At 40.1% G+C, this 20,305-nt stretch overlaps 1 protein-coding gene across 6 annotated transcripts in view; it reads left to right on the top strand.

Annotated features, from left to right (window-relative positions):
- Positions 1–20,305, top strand: part of foxj3 (forkhead box J3) — a 113,113-nt gene that overhangs the window by 72,847 nt on the left and 19,961 nt on the right. For 2 of the 6 annotated variants that reach the window (XM_052039313.1, XM_052039312.1), the window contains exons 8-11: positions 112–420; positions 6,041–6,142; positions 6,802–6,993; positions 10,910–11,014. In XM_052039313.1, coding sequence (XP_051895273.1) covers positions 112–420; positions 6,041–6,142; positions 6,802–6,993; positions 10,910–11,014 — 708 coding nt within the window. The remainder of the gene's footprint in view (positions 1–111; positions 421–6,040; positions 6,143–6,801; positions 6,994–10,909; positions 11,015–20,305) is intronic. The other 4 variants (XM_052039317.1, XM_052039316.1, XM_052039315.1 and 1 more) reach the window with 2 other exon arrangements.

Below are 20,305 nucleotides of genomic sequence, written 5' to 3'. Positions count from 1 at the left end.
GTGATTAGTTGCTTATGAGTGCAACAAAATGGGGAAGATTCTTTTATTGTTAATACAAAATGATTTTTAATACACAAATATATTACTACTATATCAAACCTTTTTTTTTAGGGATGATCAACCTGCCTTCAGAGACTTCACAGCCAACCCATACATCTTGTTCCTACCAGCATTCTCCCAACAGTACTGTCAGCACCCATCCGCATAGTGGACAGAACAGCCTGTCCAACAGCCATGCAAGCAGCCTTGGAGGTGGTGGGGGAGGGCCACAGGTGCAACTGCCGCAACATCAGATCCACCCACAACACGCTCATCACCAACACCATCAGCATCAACATCCACAGCATCAGCCAAACCAGCAACATCATCAGCAGCACCACCACCATCATCAACAGCAGCAACACATGGCCTGTAATATTGGTGAGTCTACTTTTCTCAACTTTGCACTGTAATTTCAGAATAATCTTGTCTTTTGGGATGCAGAGTAAAGAATGGGCAAGCATTAGAAATCTTCCCAAACTTCTGCCTGCTCCTCCTAGAACAAAAAAAACATTAAAAATGCAGTTGCTCAGGAAGACTTCCCAGAGAAGAATAAACTAAGCCTAATCATTCTTGCCAAACGAGCACATGCAATTTTTGTGAAATCCTTAGTACTTTATTCCCCCTCCATCTTTCTCTTAATCTTTTGTCGTTTGCTTTATCCACCATCCCACTACTAAAATCTAGCTAGAATGTGTCTCATTTGATAGCTTTTTTTTTACCTTCAGTAAACCTGTATTTAGTCCCATTCTCGAGATATTCGGAAGACAGGCTAATGCTCCATTGCAGTATAGTTGGACACGTCATCTTTCAGAAAACTTTAACTAAGGCTCCATCTACTCCCTTAAGTGAATGTAAAAATATTACACAATGCCTCATTTTGAAAAAATATGGTTGTTTCTTTGGTGTTCTGGCTGATATTTATTCCTTCAGCATTGTTTTTTTAAAAAGTTTGTGGTTATTGCTGCATTTCTGTTTGAGCAAGTTTTCTGTGGACTAATTGGCTGTTGTGTTTCTGACAACAATGATGAAACTCCAAAGTTTCTACTTTGGTTTTAAACTGCTCTGGGGCATCCTGAAAGGGACTCGAAAGGTGACATCTAAAATTTGTCTATCCCTTGTGGGTGCTGATCCTAATTTTCTGGCATCCTATTGTCTATATCAAACTCAACACAAATAGGAAGGGGGTGTGGTGTGTCAGAGGTGGAGTGGGGGGGGGGGGGGTGGAGGGAAGCGGGGAGAGGGATGAATGAAACCTGTAATCTTTCTGTTCTTTATGGTTCATTGTCGTATGTGCTTACACCTTTGATCACAGAGTCAATCAGGAGCTTAATATTTAATTGAATTGGTGTGAAAACTGGCATTGGTATCATTGTTAATCAGACCATTACATTTAGTGATGTACCATTGACTGAGGTATGATTAGTCAGCAGGCAAGTGACATTCTTTACTGTTGTGCTTTTGTATCCAGAACTAATACGGAAGCTTTGCACTTGTAGTTTTGGTTCTGTTCACTGACCTCACTCAGTCATTGATGTTTCTGGGGACAATTTAGTGAATATTACTTTAGGTCTTAATGCAGTTAGGTACACCTGCTGAAGATGTTAGGTAAAGAAGGCCCCTAATATCAAATACTTTAGTCTATATCTCTACAGAAGTTTTGTTAGAAGTATTAACCAAGCAAATCACTATGTTTCCTAGTATTTGAAATGAGAGCAGAAGTAGGTCAATAAGCATGCAGCGCTGTTCAGTAAGATCATCACTGGTGCTCTGCTTTAAGACTACTTTCCATTCCATTCCAATTATCACATCCCTGATTTCTTTGTTAAATATCTATCGCCTTCAGTCTTGGTTAAGCGCAGCAATTGAGTATTTGCAGCAGTCTTAAGAGGATTCCAGAGATTTACAACCCTCTGAGTACAGAAATGTTCCTCATTGATGCTGAATGACTACCTCTTATCCTGGAACACTGCCCCTTATATTCAGACTCACCAACCAGAGGAATCAGCCTCTCAACATTCACCAGTCAATCACTCTCAGAATCTTGTGCACTTCAATTGCATGACTTTTCAATCTTCTAATATCTGAGTATGGGGTTTGCTGTTGTTCAGAATTACTACTTATTAGAGTTACACAACTGATTTTTAGACATTCTTGGCTTCTTTCAAACTCTTACTTCCAAAGACAAAGTGCAAGCACTCACTTAATGTACCATACTACCTGTCAAGACATGGCATGAGCAGCCTCAATCAGGATTGTTGCTTCCCTTTTGCATTGAGTCCCAGACTCCGTTTCTCCTTGTAAGTGTTGGTTCTAGGATGTCTCTATGATTCTAGATGCTTGAGTGGTTCCAGGGTTCAGTAAGGAATTTAATCCTGATTTCAGGAACTCTCCCTTTTCCTTTTGTTCTCCTCCAATGAGACTGTACCACATTGGTTACCGCAGTATCACCTCCATTTTCCATCTCAGTCGTATAGAGTCCTAGTTACTGATAGCGAGCCAATCAGATAGAGGAGCATGAAATTGATTGCTCCTGATAGTTCATACAGGGATCTCATTTTCCATGTAGATCTGCCTCTAGTTATCTCTTGTTAATATAGTAGCATCCAGCTCTTTTGGCTGCCATTGAGGCCCTGAGATGACATTGGAGATATCTTAAAATGGGCTCATTGTCTCTTATCTTACTACAACCAGTTGGTCATTGATCATTGCTTCCAATATATTTGGCCTCTGAGACCTTGGGTCTTATTAAAGTGAGCTAACTCCAATGTAATAGTGTCACTTCATAAAGCTGAGGGAATGTTACAAAGAGGTACTGTCCCTTGCCTCCTGCTAGTCTGGTTCTAGCTTTCAGTTGTGTTTATTTCAGAATCTTAATTGAACTAATGTCTTCTCAGAACTATTCCTGATTCAGAATCATGTGATAATTGAATTCTGAAGATTCACTCCTTCAATTAAGTCATTATAAATCTCCTTATATTTTCTTAATGTTCTTGGAACTTCATAGATCTTAACCATCTTTGCATATGGCAACCTACAAATCTGTTAAGGCTTAAGCCATCTTCTATTCCATGATAGCTGTTTAATTCTCTGACCATTAAACATTCAACTCAGTCTCTCCTCGCAAGGTATCGTTCAATGCCACTGGGCCTTCTTTTGAAATCTCTTATGTTCCGAGGCAGATTATTTCGTGTGATCCCATTAAAACACAGCACAGTAGCAGCAAGGATTCCTTACCTTTTGCACTCCAGTTGTCTTGCAGTTATTAAGTGACTGTATACTTCTATCATGTTAAGTATTGTGCTGACACTGGCTTTGTTACACCATAATCAGCGTATAAAGTTTATGCGCATCAACTAAAACACCCACTTTTGCAATTCTATATTCTTGCATTTCAAGCTTGAGACTGTCTTAAGTGCTTTTTATGCTGTATAGTATTTGAGTGAATTACTGGTTATTTGTCACTGGTTTGGGAGAAATGAAACAATTTAAGGTTAGGATTATCAACATTGCAGATTTAATGGATGATAAAGTCTAGTGACCTTGATGTAAATTTATTTTCCATATTATACTGAGGTAAAATGGCTTTTGACAAGACTGGCTAAATATCAGTGCTGGAGTGATATATGAAGGGTTGACCTTATTAATGGATATTTCTGAAATTCTGTATATATTGCAGCTACTAGGCTGAAGAGTATGTCAGCTGACGTAGAAGTAATACTTCTGTTTCTGAAGGCTGTGGATTGAAGTTCGATTCCAGGGCAGAATTTGGGCTATCATTTCAGTCCAACATAAATTTGTGTTGAATTGTGGTGTTTCTGATAAAATGTTAAGAAGCTTCATTTTTTCTCTCAGGGTAGATTTTTAAAAATCGCATGGCACTCCATGGAATAAGTGCAGGTGTTTCTGTTATTCTGTGGCCAAAGTTCTTATAACCAATATTACTAAATAAAAACAATTTAAGTAGTTGTTTATCCCATTTTGGTATTTATGGAAGTTAATGCCAGTGTTGCTTGCACATTATCTGAAGAATGCATTGACCACACATCAGGAAGTAAATGTTCAAATGTGATATCCTTTGGGATGTTGGCAAAAGGTGCCCAAGTGGTTTTAATATAGTTTTGGATTTGGTAATGCATGTAGGATACACTGGATAACTCACTACAAATTATCTTGCAAATAAAGCAGTTTTAGACTAAAGCTGCTTTCAAGTCTATAGAATAGGACAAAAAGAATACATTTATGTACTTGAAATGAAAAGAGAAATTCTGGAAATGTAAACGGTTAACCTTGTGGGTTGAAAGCACTTAACAACTGAGACTTGATTATTTGCTAAGCATTCTATCCATGTTCCGTCTTTGTATTTGAACTCTAATTTGGTCACAGCAATATTTACTCATTGTTCTGATCAATGTTTACTCATTGTAAATTGCTGTCAACATTATCTATTCAATGTTCTTATGTAAATTGCCATAGAGTTACAGGCTATTGTCATCAGATGGTTCTGATAGTCATATAGCATGGAAAAAGACCCTTCGAACTCCCATTTACGCTTGTGCAATAATCCCATTTTTATTCTCCCCTCATTCCCATTCACTAACCTATACACTAGGGGCAAATTACCATTAATTTATCAACCCAGACGTCTTTGGGATTTGGGAGGAAACCCACACAATCGCAGGGAGAACTTGCAAATACCACACAGACAGGACTAGAGGTCAGAATTCAACCTGGGTTGCTGGAGCTATGAGCTACCTGCTGTACTAGCAGTAAATCTTTGAAACAGTGTTTTACCTTTGGAAAATCATTGAGTTAAACTTTTAAAATTTTGCAGTTGACTATATTGACTCCTAGAAGCTCTGAAATTTATGGTTAAATAAAGTACATTGAGTCGTATCTGAGGTGTCTAAAAGTAGAGGGGATAAGTTTAGGTAAGGTATTAGAAGTTTAAAGGATGTCCGAGGAAGAATTATTTCACCCAGAGGGTGGTTGAAATCTGTAATGACTGCTTGAGTAGATGGTGAAGGCAGGTATTCTCGAATTAAGTAGTATCTGGAGGAGTACCTGAATTGCCAAAGCAAAGAAGCTATGGACTAACTTCTCGTAAATGGGATTAGTATTTATAGGTAGTTGATGATCAATGTACATGTGATGGGATAAAGGCTTTGTTTCAATGTTCTGTGACTGTCTTTCCATTATGATGCATTAAGTGGAGCTACTTTCATGTGTTGAGTACTATAGTTTCTCTTGAAATAATTGATAACTTTGATCAAAATCAAATTGTTCCCTGCATGTAGCCATTTTATGCCATACATCAACTAATTGGTCATTGAACAGCCTGAACCTTTACAAGATGATCTGATTTCAGTGATTTAACTAGATCATATGCACATCTGGGATGAACATTTTCCTGAGTAAATGATAGTTATACAAGTTTTTTAACTTGAATCTCACTCCCATCTTTGGTAACATTTAGGGCTGAAATAGTCCTGTGATTCAAGCCCGGAACTTGAAAATCTTGATTATAACTTGGTTGTAATTTATCTGAAGTTGAACACTGTAAATTTTTACTTGAGTCACTTTTCTTTTGACTGTTTTTGAAGAGCTCCACTAGTGAGTGAGTAAAAATATCCTTACTGGTCAATGGAAGGAAACAAACAACTTTAATTTGTATAGTGAAATCCTCAATGTCCCAAAGGGTATAATGAGGAAGTTGCTTTTAAAATACAGCAATTGTTGTTCAGCAGTCAATTTGCATGTAGTCTCACAAAAAAAAAAGTATATTGACCATCTGTTTTGTTGGTATTTGATAGGAAAAAATCCAGATTACGTTTGTGCTCAAATCTGCCCTATGTCAGTCAACCAATTATGTAAAGCTAATACTGCATTAATAGAGATAGAATGGCTTAGATTTTCAGAGCAATGCAACTAATCATATTTGTCAGTTTCCCTTTACTAATTGTTCTAATGCTCTTTGTTGATGGATTTATGGCTGTTATAGGCATTCCTTCTGATTGGTGCATGAATCTGGACACTCTGAAGGAGAGTTTCCGCATTGCTAGCAGTTTCAACTGGTCTGATGTGGATCTTTCCCAGTTCCAAGGTAAGTTATTGGTAATGTGGAGCTGTGCTCACTAACCATGGGCTCATTGGAGCTGTCCAAGGTGTAAGTTCTTCCTGTAAGCAGAAATATCAAAATGAAGACCTGGCAATTTAAAAGTAAATGAAACCCAGAAGGTCTGTAAAACATCTTAGACCTACACAATGTTATAATTAGGCACTTTGTATTTAGGACGCATTCTTTTTGCTGTGGGTGGTTAAAGAATGGCTGTTTCTGCTATAATATCCTTTATAAAATTTGAGTACAATATCAATGAGCTACAGGGCAGAAATGTGTTGTGGTAAAGTCTCATTCATGAGTATAATCTCTTGCAAGTATGCATTTGATTCTGGTCTCACTCAGGTTCTGAAATTAGTGACTTATTCTGCTTGTCAAGACAACCACACTTCCAAAAACCAACCTGATCCTGTGCACACAAATTTGGCTGATAGTCTTCTTCCTCAATGTGTGTAAACTGAATTAGGGATGAGCTTTTTTCATTTTATTAATTATTTTTTGGTTTTGTTAAACCTTTTGTTTATGTTGCTATAGTTTTTTTTAAGATACCTGCTTTGCCTATCAGGCTGTGGACCCATTGGTTCTTTAGCCTCTTGTTTCCCTGGATTTTCTCCTTAACGCTCTGTCGTGCCTTTTATCCGCAGGTCTGATGGAGAGTATGAAACAGGCGGATCTCAATAACTGGTCACTCGATCCTGTTCAGTTTGCGGACTTGTGCTCTTCCCTAAACCAGTTCTTCACACAAACTGGTCTGATCCAGTCACAAGGGAACATGCAGCCCTCCGTTTGTCACAGCACAATGCATACGCAGAAACCAAACCAGCACATCAGTACAGGTATAGACTCCAAAATGTAGAGCTAGTTACAGCTTTTAATTAATCAATAAGGTTTTCACATGGTGAAGCTTTAAAGATGGTTAATCTTTTGTTTGTTAGGCCATGGCAATTCAGTAAATTGTTGTTCAGAGTTCACCCCAGCAGAAAAATGCGAAGCAGGCTATTTTTGTTTTAAATTTATGTTTACTTCTTATGTTTTAGTTATTTTGGAAGGACAGGGGAAGCAGCCATCATTGTTGTGCAAAGGAAAGGAGTTTGGTTTTATCTGCCTCTGAATATCCCTCATTGCAAAACTGATTGCAAAATATACTGCGTCCTTGAAACCAAATTGGCAGGGCTATCGGTTGAAACACTATGCCCTTGGCAGGCTTTGACAATTTGAGTAAGATGCTTCCATTCAGCTCTTGAAGTGAATGAAAAGAGGGTGTGGGGAAACTGAAGCAAACTTACAATAACCAGATTTTCAGACTAGTTTCTAATGCTTTGTGTTTACAGTTTTAGTGAAGCAACAAAATAGAAATCCAAACTGTGCTGCACATTGCATTACTTGTTAACAACACGCTTTGCAATTCAGCTGAACCTGCTGACACTCTCCCTTATTCTCTAACTCCTAACCTACAATTTATGTTTACAGCATTCTGCTATCCAAGTTTAGCAGCTACTGATTGTACCTGTCTTTTGAAATTAACTGTTTCTATTTTAATTTTTAACAGCTTCTCTGCTCTCTGTGCTTCAGTTTACCAACATTCTTTTAATTCTTGCAGGTTCTTCCAATTTCCCACTGTTAGTTTTGCTTCCTATCGTTGGCCATTTTGTTGTCCCTTTTACAGTTCATCTGTCCTACACTAGATTAAATTCTTTCATTTGCAGCTGTTTTGTGGCTTTCCCACTCCACAGTCCATTGCTTTCTAATTATATTTGACAGCTTTTCTGCTTTCTGTTTACTCCTGACAGCTTTCGATTGCAGGCTGCAGCTGTTTTTCCTCTTTTCTCTATTAACTATTTGTAGCCATATCTCATGGCTATTATTTCCTATGCTGTTCTAAACCCTCAAAATTAATGACAACGCAGTTATGGTTAATCTGTCCACTAATAAAGGCCAAAAGATCCGCTGCATAAATGGAGTTCAATTCCAGCATTTTTAAGTTAGTAATGGCTCATTTTGTTAAGTACCTGTGTCATGTAGAGTAGAAAGTTCCCAGGTGAATTCCCTGTGGTGGTTTTAGCCAATGGTAGGATGCTATAATTGCCCTCAGCATACTGCAGTTATAGAAATGAAATTCTTTTGTGATGTTAAAGAAACCTCGCTCAGCCATTGACTGCGGTAACACTTCGGGCTGTCGAGAATGTAGAGATGGTGAGGACAGTATTGGGTGTGGATGTGGTTTAGTTGAATCAATAACTGTCCCACACACATGAATGAACAAGGTGGTTCATTTCTGTTGCTGCGCGCCTGCACGCAAGAAACATTTGGCTTGATTTGAGATCTAATCATCTACAAGATGTGTGGATTTGTGTCCTGAAAAGTTTTCTTTCCCTGTAGGGAAATGTTGGTCATCACTTCAGACTTGGCTATAATGTAATTGCTCGGACAAGATTATGTGCTGAATATCACACTTGATTTTTTTTTAAACTTTTTTATATTTCAGAAGACCATTATGAAAGCAGAAGACCATTCTGCCTTTTTGAATCTGTGCTGGCTCGCAAAGCAATTTCATCAATTGCATTCCCCCCCCCCCCCCCCCCCACCCCTTCACTTCCTTGTAATCTGTTCTCTTGCACATGACCATTAACATCCCTTCTGACTCTCCTGTCACACCCCCCCTCCTCCAACACAGTAAGGCCAATTGGTTACTGTAAATTACTCAAATAATCAGCACATTTTTGGGATGTGGGATGACCTGGGTGAAACCTGTGCAGTGATGGAGAACGTGGAAAAATTTAACACAACACGGGAGGTTAGAATTGAACATAGGTTGCTGAAGCTGTGAAACAGCTGCACTACCTGCAGCTCTACTCCACACTCGTCTTCACTCAGCCCATCATCTACATTTCTGAAACAAAACTTCTGTTATTTCAGAACCAAAAAATGCACCCGCTCCATTAATGATGGTTTCTTAATTAGGTCTGAGAAGCAAAATTGCCATGAGCTTAACAGCTAATGTTTAAACAACTACTTCTTTAAAACTACAGTAAGTGTCTGTGTACAGTACTGTGTGCATTGATGGACAGATGTGGAATTTAACATTTTGTGGTGTTTCTTAATTGGGATGAGCACCCCCCCCCCCCCCCCCCCCCAAAAAAACAAAATTACTTTCTCAACAGTCCCTTGTTTTTGGAATATGTTCAATTTATTAAGTGGTTTCATCCATTATCTCATTATTGGCTTTTTACATGGCAGAGCGAACAAGAAATAGCATTAAAACATAAACACAAGAAACAGGAGTGGAAGACGCTATTCAATATCATGGCTGATCTTTAACCTCAATGCCATTTTTCTGCAAAAATGTATATCACTTGATTCACCTAATATATAAAAATATATCAGTCAACATCTTGAACATACTCAGCAACCGAGCCTCTTCAGCCCTATTGGGTAGAGAATTCCAAAGATTCACTGCTTTCCAGGGAAGAAATTTCTTAACTCTGTTCAGAATGACCAACCCCTTATTTTGAGACAGTGACCCCTGGTTCTTAACACCTCAGCCAGGGGAATCATCAACTGTATCTTTCAAGTCCCTTAAGAATTTTGTATGTTTCAATGAGTCACCTCTAATTAGAATTAACTCCAGAGGGTCTAGGCTTGGTCTGCTTAATCTTTCCATGAAGCAAATCTGCCTTCCCAGGATTCAGTCTGGTGAATCTTTGCTGCACTCTCTGTTGCAAGGATATCCTTTCTTAGCCTGTGGACAATAATCTGGTGTGGTCTTACCAGCCTTCCGTAGCTGGACCCACAGATCTATTAGGGAAAAGATTAAATCACCTTATTCCCAAATTTGGTGACAAGAAAATAATGGTTCAGAAAAATATTTTTAAATATGTGGAAGTACAATCCTCCATTAGAATTGGTGAAGAATATTTCTTTGATCTTGTAAAGAAAATTTTGATTTAAATTGAAAAGTGGCTTTGCTGCTTAGGATATGGAATGCTTGCTTTGTTTTTGGTTCCACACTTGGGTATACCAACAGATTAAGAGCAGAGTAAAGCTTTATTCACCCTGAGGAGCTTGCCTTCATCTCTGTAACGATCTTTGGTTTGTGATGTCTGCAATCTTTGCAATTTGAGAGGCATAGTTCCAAGTGTTTGAGTAAAGTTTTGGCTCTTGGAACTGAGTTGAATCAGCCTTAAACTCATTTCGCAAAGACTGCTTTCAGCTTCAGGGTGTTGATCTACTGGTAAGATCACATTCAAACCCAGGTCCAAAGATGAAAGTGCAGTACCTTCCTTGTGTATTTTTGGTTTATTTCTTATTCCAAATTTAAAATCAACTCAGATGATAGAAATGAGCAAAAAAAGTTCTGGGATTAATCTGATACTTCAATGGGACATTAAACTAATATTTTTCATCTTCAAATTTTGTGTAATATTGGGGGGGAAAATCAGATGGATTTAATTGAGCACTAAAGAGTTTAAATTAGTCTCCCCCAAAAAAGCAGCCAGCAAGAAAAAAAAATGTAGTCACTATCTAACATGTTTAACAGAGTAGAAGTTTTAATTTAAATGATGTAGTTGTTTAGAAATGGCACCTATGTCTTCAGTTCTCTGCTTCCTTATATTGCTCTTCTTTTAGGGATCAGGCCTTGTATATATTCATTTGGATCTGACATTGATGCTGGATCTGGTTGTTTCAGACTGTTGGTGTATTTATTTCCACTAAAGTGGTGATTTCTCACTGCTGCACCACTTTCTCACACAGGAAGCTTGTACATTGACTCCAGACAAAACCTTCCTGCTTCAATGATGGGGCCCCCTGGGTACCCCCATCTCCCACCTCTCAGTACCCCAGGACCAGCCATGACAGGTAATTGCCCCATATTAACTGCTTATCCCTGGGATAACTACCTTACTGTTTTCCTCCCTTCTTTCTCTTCCCTTTTGACCTGCATGTTGTATGCATGTCTGGGATCCTGGGTGCATCTTACTTGCATGTGTCTATTGAAGACAAAATGGTTAGAAATGGAAATGGATTTGCAGTTGATTTGGTTTTTGCATCCTTAAATATGGGAGGCACTTTTGAAAATATGAGATCATTTTTCTCTTTGATCAATTTGTTAATGCCATGTTGATGTGACTGTTGATGCAGCTTTTACTTCCAGGGCGGAAGATTGTTATTTCAAGTTCCAAAGTACTTCCCAATTGATTGTATTGTGTAGCATCCTGAGGATATGAAAAGGAACCATCTAAAAGGCATATGTCCCAGTTTCCCTCTCCTTCTCCCCCCCCCCCCCCCCCCCCCAATAAGAGCACTCCTGAATTGTTAGTAACAGATCCCCAGCTACTGAACTTTGACATTTGTAATCTCCTCAAGTTTGCAGTCAGATCATAGGATCACAGAAAATTTAATAACACAGAAGACAATTTTCTTAGTGCAAGTCAGAAACAAGCTAATGCTGCCTTCCAACACTAGGTCCGTAGTCCTGCAGGTCACAGCCCTTCAAGTGTACATCCAAGGACTTTTAAAATGTGTTAAGGATTTCTGCTTATGTACCCTTTTCAAGAATTGAGTTCCAGAACCCAAAGCTGATCGAAAATATTTGAACTTGTTTCCCCAAACAAATTAAGTTTATCCTACGCCCCTTGATTTTTGACCACTCAGTTAAGGAAAATATCCTTCCTTATTATTCCATCTAGGCCCCCTTTATAGAGTAAACACTTAAGTCTCCCCTCCATCTCTATTCCAAGGAAAACATCATCAATTTATTCAATCTTTCCTCACATTTAAACATCCTCTTAAATCTCTGCATACTCTCATCTCACATCTGTGTGACCAGAATTGTACACCGTACATGAACTATGGCCCAGCTGGATGTAAATACAAATTCTAGCTTAACTTTCTTGCCCCTATAATCTGTGCCTTGGCAAATAAAGGAAAACATCCGGTATGTTCTCATAATAACCTATTGATATCTTTTTTTTAAAGATCTATAGGAATACACTCCATCACTACACGCCTGACAATATCCTTTCATAGAACATAGAACAGTACAACAAAGAAATAGGCCATTTGGCCCACAGTGTCTGTGCTGACTATAATGCCAATCCTAATTAATCCCATCTGCCTGGACATGGTCTACATCCCTTCATTCCCTGCCTGTTCATGTGTCTATCTAAATGTCTCTTAAATGTTGCTGTTTGCTTCCACCACTTCCCTGGCAACACATTGCAGGCACCTACCACTCTGTGTTTTTAATAAAAGATGTCCTTTATACATTCCCCCCCTCACTTTAAGATTATGCACTGTAGTATTTGACATTTTACCCTGGGCCCCATCTCGGCCCCTTTTATTCTATACATCACACTTAAATCTCCCCTCCATCTCTGTTCCAAGGAAAGCATCATCAACTTATTCAATCTTTCCTCTGACTATTCACCCTACCTATCTATGCTTCTCATAATTTTATATACTTAAATCAGGTTGCCCCTCAGCCTCTGACTTTCCAGAGAAAACAATCCAAGTTTGTCCATTCTCCTTGTGGCTAATACACTCCAATCCAGACAACATCCAGGTGAACCTCTTCTGCACCCTCTCCTCCAATGACTCCACATCCTTCCTATAGTGTATACACACACTACTCCAAATATGGCCTAACCAAAGCTTTATACAGCTGTGACATGACTTACCAACCTTTATAATTGACACCCCGACCGATTTAAGGCCAGTCTGCCATACACCTTCTTTACCACCCTATCTACTTTTGTTGCCACCTTTAGGTTACAATGGATTTGCACCCCAAGATGCCTCTGTACATTAATACTCCAAAGAGTCTTGCCATTTACTGTATACTTGTATTTGACCTCCAAAAGTGCAACACCTCACACTTGTCAGGATTAAACTCCATTTGCCATGGAGTTTACACCACCAGTTTTTGTGAGGTCTACAAACTTACTAATCAGCCCACATACATTTCCATCTAAGTTATGGTCACAGACCTCCATGCCCTTCCACCACTACCCTCTATCTTCTTTGGCCAAGCCAACTCTGAACCCAATCTACCAAGTCTCCATAGATTCCATGTGCCTTAATCTAGATCAGCCTATCACGAGGGACCTCGTCAAAAGCTTTACTAAAGTCCATGTATACAACATCTACTGTCCTACCCTTGCTGATTGTCTTCGTCACCTTCTCAAAAAAACAATCAAATTTGTAAGACATGACCTCCCCTGCACAAAGCCATGCTGTCTATCCCTAATGTTTGCTTTTCCAGGTCCTATTTTGTATTTCCTTGCCTTTTGCACCTTACCAAATGGAATACTTTGTGCTCTCTGGATTAAATTCCACTTGCCACTTTTCTGTCCAACTGACCTGACTATCTGTATCATCCTGCAGTATAAAGCTTTCTCTTCCCTGTGAACCACATGGCCAATTTTTCTATCATCTACAAACCTCTCTATAATGCCCCTATTTGTCCAAATCATTGATGTTGTTATAAATATGAGACCCAGAAATGAGCTTGGTTGAACTGAGCTCAACTATGACTTCTTTCCCTTTGGCCACTGAAATATCTTTGGATCTAATTTGCTACTCTCGTTGGGATTCCATGAAGTTTTACTTTGTTGACTAGACTGCCATGTAAAACATTGTCAAAACCTCGCAATAATTGGTATAGACTACATCAAATGAAAGTCAATGGAAAAAAACACTGCAGGTGGAAATCTGGACCAAAACTGGAAAATGCTGGACACACTCACCAGGTCAGGCAGCATCTGTGAAAAGTTTAGGGGGTTGACCAGAAATGTTAACTTCTGTTTCTCTTTACACAGATGATGCTTGACCTGCTAGCTTACATTAAATAGGCCCTCCTCTTAACCTCAAAAAGAAAATTATTCAAGTTACTCTCTCAACAAATCCATGCTGACTATACTTGATTAATCTGTGCCTTTCTAAGTGAAGGCACAATGTCCGTGTGAATTGATTTAAATCTTTCCACCACATGAATACCTATTTAAAGCACCCCTAACAACCTACAATTTTTAATAATTCCCCAAAAATTTAATTGAACAGTTTATTTGAACATGAAACCAGTTTCCTCCCCAACCTCTCCTTTCTCTCCTTTGAGCAAAATTTGACTTTCTAAACTGAGCTCGGAACCAGCTCAGGTCTCAGCTTTGGGCGTGCAGATCTGTTTTACCATTGAAGGGTATTTTTCAAATGGGGATTTTCATCCAAGGATTTAATGTATTTACAACCAGTGTATTCATAAACAAAGGAGACTTTTTTTTAATTGGATTGTTGGGGCTGGAGTAAAGTGCTTTACCTTGTGCAGTTTGCATGTTTTGCATTGTACAAGGTAATGTAGAGCAACAGTTCTGCAGTTTATAATTCTTAGAAGGCACTGACCTTTCTGTGGAACACTGTCTGGAAGTGACATTTCAAGAGTGAAGAGTGCAAATCGATTTCCTAGCGAATGAAAGAATTCCCATTATTTCTTGATTTAAACACTGGCAAATCAGGTGTGCAAGATCCAAATGCCATTCTTGGAACCCCAGCCTTGTCATCCACATGGGAGTAGTTTCTTCAGAAGAGTGCCATGCAGGGTTTGGGTATAGCCTTTGTCTACACATGAGGTATAGGACTGTCCTTGGGTTGTGACTGTAAATTGCAGTAAAGCTAATTTTGATGGCATCAGAAAGGATCTGCCAGGCGTGGATTGGGATAGGCTGTTTTCTGGCAAAGAAATGCTTAGTAAGTGGGAGGCTTTCAAAAGTGAAATACTGAGTACGGAATCTATGTTCCTCTTAGAATAAAAGGCAAGGCTAGCAGGTTTAGGGCACCTTGGTTATCGAGAGATATTTAGGCCCTGGTAAAGAAAAAGGTGGCACATACCAAATATAGGCAGTCAGGATCAAATGAGGTGCTTGAGGAGTATAAGAAATGCAAGAGAACACTTGAGAGAAATCAGGAGGGCAAAAGAGGTCACGAGGTTGCTTTGGCAGACAAAATGAAAGAGAATCCCAAGGGTTTCTATTGGTATTGGTTTATTATTGTCACTCACCGAGTGACAATAATAATTATTGTGGCAATTACCGAGTCATGGCTTTATGACGGATGTGATTGGGAACTGAATATCCTGGGGTACACAGTGTGTATGAGGGTAGACAGAGGGAGTGGTGTGGCCCTGATGGTTAGTAGTGATATAAAATCAATAAAGGAAGAACATTGGGTCAGAAGAAGTGGAATCCTTATGGGTGGAGCTAAGAAATAGCAAGGGTAAAAGGACAATAATAGCAGGTTATATATAGGCCCCCTAACAGCAGCCAAGATGTGGACTATAAGTTACTTTTAGAAATAGAAAAAGCATGTCAGAGAGACAACATTAGGATAATTATGGGGGATTTTAACATGAAGGTAGATTGGGAAAGCCAGCAAGGCAGTGGATCTCAGGAGAGCGAGTTTGTGGAGTGTCTAAGGCATGGCTTTTTGGAGCAACTTGTTGATGAGCCCACCAGGGGATCGGCTGTTTTGGATTGGGTGCTGTGTAACGAACCGGAGGTGATTATGGAACTAAAGGTAAAGGAACCATTAGGAACTAGCGATCACAATATGATTGAGTCCAGTTTCAAATTTGAGAAGGAGAAGCTGATAGCAGGTGTATCAATATTTCAGTGGGACAAAGGAAATTACAGTGGCATATATTTCCGCTGTATAAGAAAGGTGGGAGGCAGCATAAAGGAAATTACAGACCTATTAGTCTGACGTCAGTGGTGGGAAAGTTATTGGAATCGATCCTCAAGGATGGGGTTATGGAATACCTAGAGGTGCAAGGCAAGATAGGTCCTAGCCGACATGGTTTTGTGAAGGGAAGATCCTGCCTGACCAACCTATTGGAGTTTTTTTGAAGAAATCACAGGTAGGGTGGATAAGGGAGAGGCGGTAGATGTTGTGTATTTAGAATTTCAAAAGGCCTTCGACAAGGTGCCGCATAAGAGACTGATTAATAAGATGAGAGGTCATGGAATTACAGGTAGGATAACAGAATGGGTGGAGCATTGGCTGGTTGGCAGGATGCAAAGGGTGGGAATAAAAGGATCTTGTTCTGGTTGGCTACCGGTTACTAGTGGTGTTCCGCAGGGGTCGGTGTTGGGGCTGCTTCTTTTTACCTTGTACATTAATGATTTGGATGATGGAGTAAATGGTTTTGTGGCTAAGTTTGCGGATGACACCAAGATAGGTGGAGGAGTAGGGAGTATTGAGGAGACAGGAAGGTTGCAGAGAGACCTGGAAAGTCTAGGAGAATGGGCAAGGAAATGGCAGATGAGATTCAATGTTGAGAAATGTGCAGTTGTACACTTTAGAAACAGAAATAAACGGGCAGATTATTATCTAGAAGGAGAGAAAATTCAAAGTACAGAAGTACAAAGGGACTTGGGGGTACTCGTGCAGGATACCTTAAAGGTTAACCAGGTCGGATCGGTGGTAAAGAAAGTGAGTGCTATGTTGGCATTCATTTCGAGAGGTATAGTGTATAAAAGTAAGGAAGTGTTGATGAAGCTCTACGGGGCACTAGTGAGGCCTCATTTGGAATACTGTGCACAGTTTTGGGCCCCATATCTTAGGAAGGATGTGCTGATGTTGGAGAGGGTTCAGAGGAGATTTAAGAGGATGATTCCCGGAATGAAAGGGCTTGCGTATGATGAGCGTTTGTTGGCTCTTGAACTGTACTCACTGGAGTACAGAAGAATGAGAGGGGACCTCAGAGACATTTAAAACGTTGAAAGGACTGGACAGAGTAGATGTGGCTAGACTGTTTCCCTTGGTGGGTGAGTCCAGGACCAGAGGGCACAATCTTAGAATTAGAGGGTACAGTTTCAAAACAGATGAGGAGAAATTTCTTTAGCCAGAGGGTGGTTAATTTGTGGAATTCCTTACCAGGTACAGCAGTGGAGGCCAGATCATTGGAGGCGTTTAAGGAAGAGATAGATAGATATCTAAATAGTCGGGGTATCAAGGGATATGGGGATAAGGCCAGAAATTGGGATTAGAATAGTTTTTTTTTCCTCCCCACCCATTTCTCATTTCTTTTTCTTTTTTCCCTTTTCCTTGGAGCAGACTCGATGGGCCGAATGGCCTACTTCTACTCCCTTGTCTTGTGATCTTGTGGCATGAGAGAGGAGTTGGCCCAAATTGATTGGAAGAGTAAGCTAGTTGGAGGGACGGCAGAGCAGAAATGGATAGAATTTCTGCAAGAAATAAGGAAAATGCAGGATAGATGTATTCCAAGAAAAAAGGCGGCTTTGAATGGAAAAAAGGCACAAATGTGGATAACGAGAGAGGTGAAGGCTAAAATAAGAGCAAAAGAGAGGGCATACAAGGAAGCAAAAATTAGTGGGAAAACAGAAGACTGGGAAACTTTTTAAAAACCTGCAGAAAGAAACTAAGAAGGTCATTAAGAAAGAAAAGATGAATTATGAAAGGAAGTTGGCAGATAACATTCAAAAGGATACTAAGAGTTTTTTTAAATATATGAAGAGTTAAAAGAGAGACATGGGTTGATATAGGACCAATCGAAAACTGTGCAGGAGAGATTATAATGGATAACAGATGGCAGAGGAACTAAATAAGTATTTTGCATTGGTCTTCACTGTGGAGGACATCAGCAATATACCGGATAGTCAGGGGTCTCAAGGGATGGAACTGAGTTCAGTTAAGGCTACCAGAGAGAGGGTGCTAGGGAAGCTAAATGGACTAAAGACAGAAAAGTCTCCTGGACTGGATGAGGTGCATCCCTGGTTCTGAAGGAGGTGGCTTTAGAGATTGCGGAGGCATTGGTGATAACTTTCCAGGAATCAATAGACTCCGGCATGGTTCCGGAGGACTGGAGGGTGGCAAATGTAGTTCTGCTGTATAAGAAAGGTGGGAGGCAGCATAAAGGAAATTACAGACCTATTAGTCTGACATCGGTGGTGGGAAAGATATTGGAATCTATCCTCAAGGATGAGGTTATGGAATACCTAGAGGTGCAAGGCAAGATAGGTCCAAGCCAGCATGGTTTCGTGAAGGGAAGATCCTGCTTGACCAATCTATTGGAGTTTTTTGAGGAAATCTCAGGTAGGGTGGATAAGGGAGAGGCTGTGGATGTTGTGTATTTAGACTTTCAAAAGGCCTTCGACAAGGTGCCACACAAGAGGCTGATTACTAAGATGAGAGCCCATAGAATTACAGGAAGGATATTAGAATGGATGGAGCATTGGTAGGCAGAAAGCAAAGGGTGGGAATAGAAGGATCTTGTTCTGGTTGGCTACCGGTTACTAGTGCTGTTCCGCAGGGGTCGGTGTTGGGGCCGCTTCTTTTTACTTTGTACATTAATGATTTGGATGATGGAGTAAATGGTTTTGTGGCTAAGTTTGAAGATAACACCAAGATAGTTGGAGGAGTAGGGAGTATTGAAGAAACAGGAAGGTTGCAGAGAGGCTTAGATAGTTTAGGGGAATGGGCAAAGAAATGGCAGATGAGATTCAATGTTGAGAAATGTGCCATTGCACACTTTGGAAAAAGAAATAAACGGGCAGATTATTATCTAGAAGGAGAGAAAATTCAAAGTATAGAAGTACAAAGGGACTCGGGGGGGGTACTCGTGCAGGATACCCTAAGGGTTAACCACCAGGTCAGATCGGCGGTAAGGAAAGCGAGTGCTATGTTGGCATTCATTTTGAGAGGTATAGTGTATAAAAGGAGGGAAGTGGCTCTACAGGGCCCTGTGTGCAGTTTTGGGCCCCATATCTTAGGAAGGAGGTACTGATGTTGGAGAGGGTTCAGAAAAGATTTACGAGGATGATTCCCGGAACGAAAGGGCTTACATATGATGAGTGTTTGTCGGCTCTTGAACTATACTCACTGGAGTACAGGAATGAGAGGGGACCTCATAGAAACATTTAAAATGTTGAAAGGACTGGACAGAGTAGATGTGGCTAAGCTGTTTCCCTTGGTGGGTGAGTCCAGGACCAGAGGGCACAATCTTAGAATTAGAGGGTACCGGTTTAAAACAGAGACGAGGAGAAGTTTCTTTAGCCAGTGGGTAGTGAAATTATGGAATTCTTTGCCATGTATGGCTGTGGAAGCCCGATCATTGGAGGCATTTAAGGGGGAGATAGGTATCTAATTAGTCAAGGTATCAAGGGATGTGGGGATACGTCTGGAAATTGGGGCTAGATAGGAATAGTATTAGGTTAGTTCATGGAGCAGACTCGATGGGCCGAATGGCCTGCTTCTGTTCCTTTGTCTTGTGATCTTGTGTACCAAGGTACAGTAAAAAAAAACTTGTCTTGCATACGGTTCATACAGATCAATTCATTACACAGTGCATTGAGGTAGTACAGGGTAAAAACAATAACTATAGCTATATTAAGAGCAATAGAGTAGCAAGGGACAAAACTGGTCCTCTTGAAGATCAGTGTGGTCATCTATGCATGAAGCCAAAAGAGATGGGAGAGATCTTAAATTAATTTCTTGCATCCATATTTACACTGGAGACAGACACAGAGACTATAGAACTGAGGCAAAAGAGTAGTGAGGTCATGGACCTTATCCAGATTATGGAAAAGGAGGTGCTGGCTGTTTTAAGGCGAATGAAGGTGGATAAATATTCCAGGGCCTGACAAGATATTCCCTCAGACCTTGTGGGAGGCTGGTGCAGAAATTGCAGGGGCCCTGGCAGAGATATTTAAAATGTCCTTAGCCATGGGTGAGGTGCCGGAGGAATGGAGGACAGCTAATGTTGTTCATTGTTCAAGAAAGGCTCTAAGAATAAACTGGGAAATTATAGGCTGGTGAGCCTGACGTCAGTCGTGGGTAAATTATTGGAAGGTATTCTAAGGCACAGGATATATGTGTTTGGATAGACAGGGCCTGATTAGGGATAGTCAACATGGCTTTGTGCGTGGTAGGTTATGTTTAACAAATCTTCGAGCTTTTCGAGAAAGTTACCAAGAAGGTCGATGAAGGAAAAATGGTGGATATTGTCTGTATGGACTTCAGCTAAGGCCTTTGACAAAGTCCTGCATGGGAGGCTGGTCCAGAAGGATAAGTTGCTTGGCATTCAGGATGAAGTAACCAATTGGATTCAACATTGGCTTAGCGGGAGAAGCCAGAGAGTGG

The sequence above is a fragment of the Pristis pectinata genome, chromosome 26, assembly GCF_009764475.1.
Source record: "Pristis pectinata isolate sPriPec2 chromosome 26, sPriPec2.1.pri, whole genome shotgun sequence".
In the NCBI taxonomy this organism is placed as follows: domain Eukaryota; kingdom Metazoa; phylum Chordata; class Chondrichthyes; order Rhinopristiformes; family Pristidae; genus Pristis; species Pristis pectinata.
This window is presented reverse-complemented; position numbering and strand designations above follow the sequence as displayed.